The following is a 12,773-nucleotide window of genomic DNA, read 5'->3' on the forward strand; positions in this document are numbered from 1 at the left end:
ACCCTTCAGACACTTAACAAAACAAATAACGCCACATTGATACCGAGACAAATAACGCCACAATGATTCAAACCCATCATATACCTAACGGAACGAATAACGCCACAATGATTCAAACCCATCATATACCTAACGGAACGAATAACGCCACAATGATTCAAACCCATCATATACCTAACGGAACGAATAACGCCACAATGATTCAAACCCATCATATACCTAACGGAACGAATAACGCCATAATGACACAAACCCATCAGACACTTAACGAAACAACTAACGCCACAATAGTACCGAAACAAATAACGCCACATTGATTGAAACCCCAGCATACACGAAACAAATAACCGTGACAACAATTATACACACCCAGCATACATATTAAATAATCGCCTTGGAACAGTAAGTAAGAAAATAATTTACTGCTGTTTAATCTCAATGATGGGACAACCGGTGTGCGGGATCTTGTCGAATACACAGACACCGGGATGTATGGTGCAGTGCCGGACACCGGGATGCATGGTGAAGTGCCGGACACCGGGATGCATGGTGCAGTGCCGGACACCGGGATGTATGGTGCAGTGCCGGACACTGGGATGCATGGTGCAGTGCCGGACACCGGAATGCATGGTGCAGTGCCGGACACCGGGATGTATGGTGCAGTGCCGGACACCGGGATGCATGGTGCAGTGCCGGACACCGGGATGCATGGTGCAGTGCCGGACACCGGGATGTATGGTGCAGTGCCGGACACCGGGATGCATGGTGCAGTGCCGGACACCGGGATGCATGGTGCAGTGCCGGACACAGGGATGTGTGGTGCAGTGCAACATTTTTGACTATATCCACGAACAAACACACCCACATACCCCTAGGTGATTACATTCATTGCTACTATCTGAAAATATTGTCGTGGACTCATGATAAGTTGTTGCATTATGCCCCATGACGTGAAAAAACAGCCCATGCACGTGGCTCTGCAACATACATCCTGGTGTATATGGTCCTACACAGGTCTTGCGAGTACATAAACCCGCAAAGTGCTGTCATTAAATAAGTATGTTGTGAGTTAAAACTTGATCCATGTGAGTTCATGAACATAAAACTTAGTCCGATAATTTGCTTGAACACGTGATTAAAACATGTATACATAGTCCTCTATCAATATTAAAATTGACATATTTTCGACCGTGCAAGATAACAAACTTGTAAAAAAGTTGTTTATGCTATATTTTATCGATTAACGTTTAAATGTATCTGGTACAGTTACATGTTTATGAGCCGACACTGGACATGAGGCATTATGTGATGTTACCGAGCACCTGCTGTATTCACTGCGTTTTCCTTCAGTGGGGTTGACATTTTACACACCTTCTACCATTGCTTGCAATCTCAATTATATGTCCAACATGCATTTTCATATGTGGTATGTCTTTTGTGTTTCGTCTAATGCATCCATCTACGTCAAACAACTTTAATAAATGACGTTATCCGCAACGCTTTCATTTTATCGATGTTAATTGTAATGTGATTATTTCAGCCTTTCTTTAACAATGATGAATCTGAACTATTAAGAGGGTCAATAATTTATTATGTTTACATGTTTGTATTCGCATTTCAACCTGTGTCACAATGTGATCCATTTCTCATGTATTTTCCAAAACCATCGCGCTCAATTGGCGCTTGACGCATGTAGGTGGCGCGGTATCATGTGTTTGTTGGCCGGGAAGTGCGTGTAGTCTGGAGATCACAGGTAACCCGATACACGCCCACAGCTGTTACTGAGAAACCAGATCTACACGTGTACACAGCCACTCGCAAGGTGGGGAAGAACGTGCCCACAACTCACGTGCACACCGACAAGGCTGGAGACACGTTTTAATAAATCAGTTGTTATTTCAATTTACATCACAGCATTCTTCTGCTCGTGTTCTTAAAAATGCACCGACAACTAACGTATACCAAACACGCGATTCATAAAAACAACAGCATCTCCTTATAAATGTAAGCATGTTATTCAGCCTTGAAAAACTTCTTGACTGAATAAATGTACAATTACTGTAATTCATAAGCATTCGTTCCAACCTGTTAAAGAGTGAATGAGAAAGAGAAGCGAAAACTGCATTTACATATCAAACTCCGGGAGGCAACATGGCGTTATCAGATAACGTGGCTTTGATGGACATCCGTCAAACTCCAGCCAAAATATCCCATACGTTATCAGGCGAGGAGCACAGCCGCCTGCTGTTTACGCAGACAGGTTATCGCACAGATGTTTATGCTGAAGATGTGAGTTCAACTCCAATATACAATGATCTATTGTTGCAGAAATAAGAAATATTTCATTTATCTAATGATTTCTTTTTTTTTCTTCTAATATTCGTCAATACATTTCACCTCATATGAAAATCATATCAGGAAGTGTGTAAGAATGCATCTGCATGCTTTCACGTTGATTTGACTAGAAGGTCGTACATGGACGTTCTTGACATACACAGTATTATACGCATGATTGCACCTCACGCAATACGTTACAGTGTTCGTCTTCGTTATCATATATGCATTAACCAGGCTAAAATGGTGACCAAGATATTTAAATGAATCAGTGCATTGTCTTGTATAATTCTTGTTTTTTATGTCATGTGTTTGTGTCTTTCAACTAGATAAGCGTTGAAGTCTACTTGTATTACTCATGATTTAAGTTTTATTTAATCGTATACCCAATATCACTGTTTTGATACTATTCACTCGATTTCGTGACGTCATCTTTTTGGTGACATGTATCCGGTGTTCCGAACCAGCCAACAGGCGGTCGCTTTGCTGCGTGCCAGAGGCCGATGCCAGCGTTCCGATGTTTTAATAACGAGGGTGGTGATTGCCATGCCCGTTGAGCAAAGGTTTCCTACTTATGCCAGCTGGCTAAACAACGCAAGCATCTATATGATTTAAACAGGCATATTCACCAGAAAGATGACGAGAATAGCTAAATAATTGACTCACATGTTGTTCCCATTCTCTTTTCATGTAAAAGCTGTCAAAAGATTTGCTTTTTCTACAAATAATACTGATAACACGAATCGTTCAGTTTTTTTCAATGACAACAATATAAACATTAACAATATTTTTTTATTAATTATTAAACGATGATAAAGAAATATCATCACATATAATAAACTAATCTCTCATATTATAGGAAAATCATGGCAACATAGAAAATTCATATTCACAAGTATAAAAGTACGTTATAACAGTAAAATGTAAACACTCAAAACGGTCAGGTCTTCTGCTAGTAAAGCACTCATTACTTTCATTTCATTTCTTTTTATATTACAATTAATACATTGAAAACTTCATATTATTTGCAGAATTGGACAATGACTACAATATGTGATCATACGTCTTGGCAAATAAAATCAATTACCAACAAGATTCCTAGCACTGAAAGGAACAACATTTCACAACAATTAATGTAATTTAACAAGGACTAAATATGAACGTGAATGAACAAAAGTTCCACTTTTGTCTTAAATATAGATTTAACAGTTCTATATTTTTCAAATTTAGAATTACTACAAATATTCGTATGGAATAAGTGTAGTTAACAACTTAGAAATAAATGCTTAATCTTAATGAAAGAAAGCGTTATTAATCAAGCAGAAAGCCTTCAGTACAGTAAATATGTTGTAAGTGTACTCGATTAATATTTCTGACGTGGTACACACAATAAGCCATTGAAATACAAATAACAGGAAGGACAAAACAGGATTGAACATAATACTATACAATTATCACGAGATTCCTAGTGTTACAAAGTCTGTGCAAACATACATGTCAATAGATCCACTGACGGAAAGAAAATACACAAAGTAGAGGCCTTAACAGGCATTGCATTTACCCGCTTTGAATCGTACATGTGCCGCAAGCGCAGCACATTCTGTCATGAATTGCATAAAAGTACCTTCTAACGTTCTAGCATGCCCTAGTGTGAAATGAAGACGATCACGTGGGTTTAGGTCCTACGCGTCCGTAAGCACTAAGTATATGTGTGTGGACTCTAAATATAGAATACATCTGAAATGAAGAGCCCAGACAGTGGCACAGGAAGGGCTGAAAGGACGCTAGTTTGATTTCCCAACTTTTGTACTTGACACATCGCATAGCGAATGTCACTTTCATTCAAATGATCGGTTTTGCAGGAGAGCTTAATGGATATGGCACGTCTACATCTGCGGAATTTGTAGCAAATGTGAACACTCAGGACAAGGGAAAATACATTATTACGCGATAAAGCACAAATACTTCAAGAACTTCGGGTCAATCTTACGTATTGCCATTTCAACAAGAAAATGGCTGGTCATGGCAGCGCAATAATGATTGTCACAATACACAGACGACGTCATAAATGTTCAGAATAAAATGACGTTTCATGTGTCTAAACTATGGCACTCGGTGACAATGCTTTCTGTTATTCAAAAACTCTACACTTTCACACTGAACTGAACTGTATGTCAGTTTATCTTTGGTATGCTAGTTTTGATTGCAAAGAACAATTAATTGCAATGTGTAGGGTGACCAAAGTCACCGGAGCCTAATGTCACAACGTCTGATACTCGGATAACATTTGTCCCATATCGTGATGGGAGGAACCATTGTTCATTGAGACAACTGGGTGTTGCGCATGCGTGTTATCCAGACCGGACAATATGTTGGATCCCGGAAGTGGTTTCTGCAGATCTGTATAGATGGACTGGGAGGTCAAGGCGTCCGCCTCTGTTTTAATATCCCCGTTGAGGCCATCGTTGCTGTCCCCACTCTTCTCGCTGGAGAGGGGGGAACTCAGGTTTAGATGGCCGCCCTTGTCGTTACCCTCCCTACAATAGAACACACACCGGTCGCGTGATAAAAGCTTGATGCAAAGAAAATAAACAATTCATAGTATTGAATATGTATGATACTAAATTGTTTGTCGGTGAATAATATCATCGTTTTATAATTGAAGTCATATCTTAATTAAGAGTTTGATTATGGAAAATTAAAATCTTATACTACTAATAATAATTATGCTTATAATAATAATAATAATAATAATAATAATAATAATAATAATAATAATAACAATAATAATAATAATAATAATAATAATAATAATAATAATAATAATAATCATCATCAGAATCATCATCATCATCATCATCATCATCATCATCATCATCAGAATCAATCAGTCATTTTGGTTGTTTCGGAAATGAGAAATCCAATACAAAACAAAATCCAAAGCTTGTATCCCATTCTTAACAGTTTAAATTACATTTGTATTTACATATTTATTTTTTATTTTTCTTAAGAGCAATCAACAGACATCATCTAAATAACTCATTTGTGATAATTTTATGTTCATTTAATTCACATTAGTTTCTTCAACAATGAAGGGTGTATGCTCATAATAAATAAAACAACAAGAACAAAAAAAACAAACAAAAAATCATAATGTGTTGTGCCAATGTAGATGGGAATATAACTCATATTTAACAAAGGTTTATTCAGATTATCCTACATCAAAACCACCCTTTTCTCCAATTTCTTTTATAATAACAGTAGTAAATATTATGCAAACTTATTGCAATTATATAGTCTTATAATACCCCGACATAACATATTTAGAACTTATAAAGTTAAATGAGCCATGAACATGTTCACTAAAAGAAAGAAATCTAATTTTCATAAACCTTCCTAAGATAATTGTATATAGTGCATACTCGTCACAAGTCAGTAATATTCCACTTTTTACAACTTTCAACCTATTATTTTCACACTTTTCTTTTATACGTATTTTTTCATTCATATTTTTAAGAAAATATTATTTGTTTGTTTTTCATTGTGTTCAATAAACTGAGAAAGTTATTATAGGCAAATATTTACACCTCAACTTCCATTCCTTAAATGAACGTCATTTCGGCAATTGCGTTCATCAATCGATGAACGCAACATCTTCGGATATGTTCGGATCGCAATTCATTGCATAACAATATACATGAAAAATATTTATCTTGTTATTGTTTGTATTGTGTCAGAAGGTCCCGTAAAATATAAATCAACATTTTAGAAAGTGTTAGTGTTTTTAAATTTTAAATGTGTAGTTGCCATAACTGTTTGAATTTTACGTTTGAAAGTGATTTCAAGTGGTTGATCTTTTCCCGCGATATTGTGACGTCATTTGAAAAAAAATGCTTCCGGTTAGAATCGGATCGTTCTATTTACAAAATGGGTAGGAATGGGTTTACTGAAAAGTTTGTTTTTAAATGAAATTAAGTTTTTTTTAACAATTCTTGAATGAAATAATTAACTATTGGTGTAAATATAAGTAATGAATTGCGGGCTTGATGTCATTATCGGGGATATGAACGCAATTGGGCTGGTCAAAGTACTCGTGGAGTCCTTCGGACTCCACACACTTAGACCAGCCCAATTGCGTTCATACCCCGATAATGACATCACGCCCGCAATTCATTCCTTAAATCTACTGAATTGTAACGTTTTTAGGCGAAAACAAATACTAAATAGTTTAGTTTGTAAAAATAAAATCGGAATCTAGATGGTTTTTTTTCTCAGGATAAAACACAACAGCATCTAATGTATTTTTAATGTAAAATAATATATTAATAATCGAATTTACGAGATAATTCTTCAGCAAAAGCAGTTTGATAACTTGCAGATTCCAATGCATGTTTCTGCATGAATTATTCACTTGGCGGGGTGTGTGATTCATTCCTGGTGATTTTACATAAACAATGCCCGTTTGTTTTAGACAAAGCCGGCCAAATGATAATCACACTGCAATGACACACCTGTTTCAGTCGCGGAATGTTTTGAGCACAATATGCCTTTCTGTGTTTTATTCATTCAATGAAAATTCCACTAGTCGTTTTGCTCAATTTTGACAATCAGACATGACATATCTTTTCAAACTTATTTTTGTAAATAATTTGAAATAAGACATGACAAATGCATTTTGTAGTCCAGAATACTATTATATATATATATATATTATGCGTATATGTTTTTCAAACCATGTGGATGTACATAAAAAATCAAAACCTTTTTTCGTTCATCACGAAGAAGCCCCATTGACCGAATATTTATGGGCCGAGATGCGGGTTTACAATGGTGGTATTTGTACTTGAATCAATCAACCTCTTCTCTTCACCCTCTGCCCAATTTCACAAATTCATTAACATCGAGTTCATCATTTGTATGCCTGTGTTTATTTTAATGACAGTCGAACGCACACAGTCAGGTCGCGAAACGAGAAAATTATACCCAAAAGCCATACAAGTTGGTTTGAAGCATTTTGTAAAGATTTGTCCATCTGAAGGACCCTGTTCAAGACACCCCGAATACTCGATCACGACACTCCAAGTGAAGAAATGATCGACGGACTGTTTTAAAATAATAAATTCTACATGATTTTATTTTTAAAAGGAATGAGGCAATGATTACAACGGTTGATATTTGTTCTTTCTCCCAGAAACTAATTAGTACTGTATTCATTATACTATTCGTAACATATTTGATTATTTCGTGTTGTTCACTATTTAGATTCGAGAAAGTCATGACGGTCCACGTGTCCTCCTTGAGAGGTCACGTGACCTTTGCAAGAACCTCTCTGGAACAGCAAGTCTGATGGTGTGTCAATTGGAGGGGCACTCTAGGGGACAATTACACTGATCAGGCATCTTAAACAATGGCCCTTCAGCTAAGTGGGAAATTGTCTTAGTATTAATTATATTAATTACAAGAAAAATCCTGTAATTTGTCAATTAGACCAAATCGGGGAATAACTTCTCATCTTAATTTTACCAGCATGGGTCATCATTAGGATGTCTTGAAAGATGGTACTTTCATCACAAGTTAGACAGCCATTTGTTAGAATTAACAAGTTAGAAAATGTTTCTTTAGGAAGAAACAGTTAAGGTGTCTGGCTGTATCTGAAAGTCAATGTACATGTCTGACAGTTCACCTGTTCACATTGATTGTGTGCCCATCCTCTAATCGTGTTGTACATGTAGTTTGTTTAATTCAGAGTGAATTATAAAACATTTAAACATATATCATTGCCTTTTCGTTTCTTTTGTTTTTCATATATTTGTATACTATTATTGTTTTTATCTGTCAACTTAATTCATTTTAGATCAATTGATATTTCATTAATCACATCCACCTGCCGGCTATACATGTATATGGAACCTAATAATCATATAAATATTTAATCTGATATGAAATAAATAACCTTATTTATGAACAGCCTCATTTGTCCTTAAAGAAATCAAATACAAATAAACACTGTCTATAGCGCAAATATATCATTCAAGTTCGAAACAATGAGTGGGATGTTGATATTCCTGACAGTGTACATGTATACTTCATGCTACCAGTGGCATGTAAACACATGGCCGCCATTTTCCCTGGCTGTAGATCAAGTTGGCATTCACACACATGATGAGCCATAATTAATTAGATTAACACTTAAATATCAGTTATGTTATATGCAATTTGATCTTATCTGATCGTATTTCATCGTGTAAAGTAGAAACATTATTTCCACACAGGTTGAATGTTAATGAATACCGCTTTTGTTTACATTCTGAAGAGAAAACTTCCTGGCTCGGGTGTAGATCCTACATCTCTTGTGTAGTTTTATTCTGAAGGAATTCCTTTATGTTTCTTTGTACATTGATAATCTTAACCAGTACCACATGACGTTATTTTTGTAAGCGATGGTTTTATACGGGGCTTATCAGATTGAAAGGCGATTTCAAACTGCACCAAGATTCTATAGTTTGTGGGAAACATGATTCTAACAGAATGAGTGTACAGTCATAGAATCAAGATGGCGGCGAATTGCCAGAGTAAGAAAACTGAATACTGACCTATCCTTCTGCTCGGCGGCTCTGTCTCTCTGTCGGCGATTCTTAAACCAGTTGCTGACCTGCGTGGTCGTGAGGCCGGTACCTTCCGACAGTTCCCGCTTCTCCCTAGGTGAAGGGTAAGGGTTGTGGGCATACCACTCCCTTAAAACAGTCCGTGACTTTTCTTTGAAACAATAACTCGTCTCCTCGCCATCCCAGATAGTCCGAGGAAGGGGAAACTTTCGTCGGACCCTGTACTTGCCGACAGCCCCGAGAGGCCGACCGCGAAGCTTTTCAGCTTCAATGTAATGTGCTTTCAACCACAATGCCTGCATTTTCGGATGATTATGCGGTGAAAAATTATTACTTTCCAAGATTTTGTATAGTTCTTTAAAATTTCCACGATGAAACGCAACCACTGCTTTCGCTTTTAACACACTTTCATTTTTATGAAGATGTTCACAAGCCGGAAGTGACCATAAGAACCTGGCCAGGCGGTCTATATTCCCACCCTGTTGAAGAACTTCACAAACACACGCAACCTGCTCCTGTGTAAACCCGAACGACGGCAACATCCCGGAATTCGGGCTGCCGACGGTCGTCGGGGGCGGCTGATCGTGCATCAGTGGCGGTATCTCTCCGAACGGCCCCAGTGTTGCTGCGTTTGGATGCCGAAATTGCACTGTAAATAAAGTAACACAATACTCTGAGATAGTGTGAATCGTATGAACTGAATATCCTGTATTTTGTTCCAACAAGAGAAATACCTCGTAAATGGGTGATTACACTTCTTTCATTGGCTGAATCTGGCGACCTCGTGCTATTATCGTTATTCATTGAGCGCCAAAGAAATTAGTCGCTATAGCAACCCCGTCAATCACAGTAACCCGATCTATTGGAAGGAGGAGCCTCGTATTTACTGAACGGATCGAAGGCATGTATCCAATTACTAAACATAGACTGATTTTAATATTTTGGCTCTGAGGTCACCTATTTTGTCTAATGTTTAGGTTCATTAAAGGGTAATCAAGTTTGGTGTAGCCTTGCCGGACTAAATTACATCTTAAGAAATAAGGAAAATTGTCTAGTGAAATCGTTTGTTATTAACATTTACATGTACACTTTGCAAAAAATCCATTCACCGAATATTTTCAGACTGTTTTATGTGTCTTGTTCACAATAGATGAAATGGCAATGAAGAGCCATGTTAAATAAAGGTTTGTTTGATACGGTTAAAAATAGCCTTTAAAGAGTATTGAACTGTGCTGATCACTATACTGAAAAAATCAAACACAGCGACAAGCTAAGTATTGAGCTAATATTACAATGCAAACACTGTTTAATACTGCAAACGCGGTTCATAAACATGTTCCTGAATTAATGTTATACTTTAAAGCCTCAATGTGTTAATTGTCAAAGCAAATAGTCATTTGTTTAATTTCCTTTAACGGAAGGAATCTCCGGTTTCAGCTAGGTAAAGAAACAGATGATCAAATATTTGCCATTTGTAAGTGGCCAGGGCTTGTAAGAATCACAGCCGTTCTCTGTATGAGGATCAAACACCCTTTTCTCCATAATGCACGCAATTCCGAGCATAAATAAATGGAATCCAAATGTGTAGTAACACTAAGAAATTAAAAAGTTCATAATTTCGTTTATTTAATTGAGTTTTTGCCTAAAAGCAGCCCATTTTTGAGAGGAGTTGTCCTGATTTTCACCGCGACTGTTCCAAAATGTAAACAAACCATCGTGCAGAACGGAAGTTCATTCGAGGTACACCGATTGACATGTTTACAAAGAAAATATTTGGTCGCCATTTACTTTTCTTCCATTAATCCTTAACACGGTCCTCATGTGTAAAAACGCCAGTTAATCTGTTGATTTTGTGTTGAAGTATTCGCACTTGTTCCAGGATTCGAATCAAGTGCGCCTAACGTGGGAAGTCCGGTGACCCCGGAGCGTTCTAATCAAGCACGCCCTACAGGGGGCGGCCATGACACCTGCCAGCAGACCAGATTCACGCGATAACCGCGAGAACATAGTTTGTAAAAATAATAGATTCATAATGAAACATAATTTGTAATTAGATCGTAAGTAATTGAAGGTAGTATAATGTTTGTAGACTGTATTGGGGTAAACAATGACCAGTTAATTTTGGTTTCACTGGTCATTATTATAGGGATGATGGTCAGGGCGCTATAAGAGACCGTTGATACGAAAAAAAGACAAACAAATAATAATAATAATAATAATAATAATCATAATAATAATAATAATAATAATGAAGATAACAATAATAAATATAATAAACACAGTATAATAATAATAATAATAATAATAATAATAATAATAATAATAATAATAATAATTATATTATTATTATTATTATTATTATTATTATTATTATTATTATTATTATTATTATTGTTATTATTATAATACAATAATAGTAGTTGTAGTTATAATAATAATAACAATAATAATAATAATAATAATAATAATAATAATAATAATAATAATAATAATAATTATGACTATTGTCGTATGTATTCATAATTGATACAACATTTAATTTGGTATGAATGCTTTACATCGAATATTGTGATATTATGCTGGCAATAATTAGATCAAACATAATGGATATCAAGTTACAGGACGGTATCAGTATCATCTAAATGATCAAGCTAATTGACAGAAAATGGTTGAATTAAAATGTTAGAATCATAATGTCATTTCACTGACCACATAATGAACATCTTTAACTGCTTGAATTGCTGCCCTCTATTAAATACGCTCAGAATAAAATGAAATGACCGCGGGTCAGCGTCAATGTTTAAATAGCGCGCTTCGCGTGAAAATTGCCGCCATTTTTGACACGTGCCTAAGGCGGCAAAATATTCTATTTGAGGTGTTTACTTTAAATGATTGATACAAATAAAATGAACATCAAATCAATGCATGTATGCATACACTATGGGACCATCCTACCATTGAACGTATTTTAATTATTATTTCTGAGTTGTTTTAATATCTATTTCGACCATTATCATTTGTCAGTTGAGTCGCATTGAATTTCATTTTGCAAGTAAAAAGTGCTATTTGTTTTGTGACTCTAAATATTTTAATGAAATTCCTGGTCTTAAGATTGTGTTGTACGCTCGCTGACAAGATGATCCGTCTTTGTAAAACAACAACAATAACATCATGCAAAGCAAACGTCAGCAACAACCAAATATACCGGAAGGACAAACTGCAGGACGGACTGAGGAGACAGGCTGTGGGACGGACTGCAGGGCAGAATGAGGGACGGACTGAGGGGACAGACTGCGGGACGGACTGAGGGGACAGACTGCGGGGCGGACTGAGAGGTCAGACTGCGGGAAGGACTTAGGGGACAGACTGCGAGACGGACAGAGGGGACAGACTACGGGACGGGCTGAGGGGACAGACTACGGGACGGACTGAGGGGACAGACTGCGGGACGCACTGAGAACACAGACTGCGGGACGGACTGAGGGGACAGACTACGCGGCAGACTGAGTGAACAGACTGAGGGAACAGACTACGGGACGGACTGAGGGGACAGACTGCGGGGCAGACTGAGGGGACATACTGCGGGACGGACTGAGGGGACAGACTGTGGGACGGACTGAGGGGACAGAGGGGACAGACAGAGGGGACAAACTGCGAGACGGACTGAGTGGACAGAATGCAGGGCAGACTGAGGGGACAGAATGCGGGGCAGACTGAGGGGAAAGACTGCGAGACGGACAAAGGGGACAGACTGTGGGGCGGACTAAGGGGACAGACTGCGAGATGGGCTGAGGGGACAGAATGCGGGGCAGACTGAGAGGACAGACTGCGGGA

The 12,773-nt window shown here is 37.4% G+C and overlaps 1 protein-coding gene across 3 annotated transcripts in view; it reads right to left on the reverse strand.

The window, feature by feature from the left end:
• Positions 1 to 3,075: 3,075 nt before the first annotated feature.
• The window catches only part of LOC128208858 (homeobox protein six1-like), a 37,573-nt gene continuing 27,875 nt past the window's right edge, over positions 3,076 to 12,773 (reverse strand). For all 3 annotated transcript variants that reach the window (XM_052912516.1, XM_052912515.1, XM_052912514.1), the window contains exons 2-3: positions 8,928 to 9,588; positions 3,076 to 4,871 (exon numbers count right to left, since the gene is read on the reverse strand). In XM_052912516.1, coding sequence (XP_052768476.1) covers positions 4,595 to 4,871; positions 8,928 to 9,588 — 938 coding nt within the window. In that variant the 3' untranslated portion in view covers positions 3,076 to 4,594. The remainder of the gene's footprint in view (positions 4,872 to 8,927; positions 9,589 to 12,773) is intronic.

This window comes from Mya arenaria, chromosome 11 (assembly GCF_026914265.1).
Source record: "Mya arenaria isolate MELC-2E11 chromosome 11, ASM2691426v1".
Lineage (NCBI taxonomy): Eukaryota > Metazoa > Mollusca > Bivalvia > Myida > Myidae > Mya > Mya arenaria.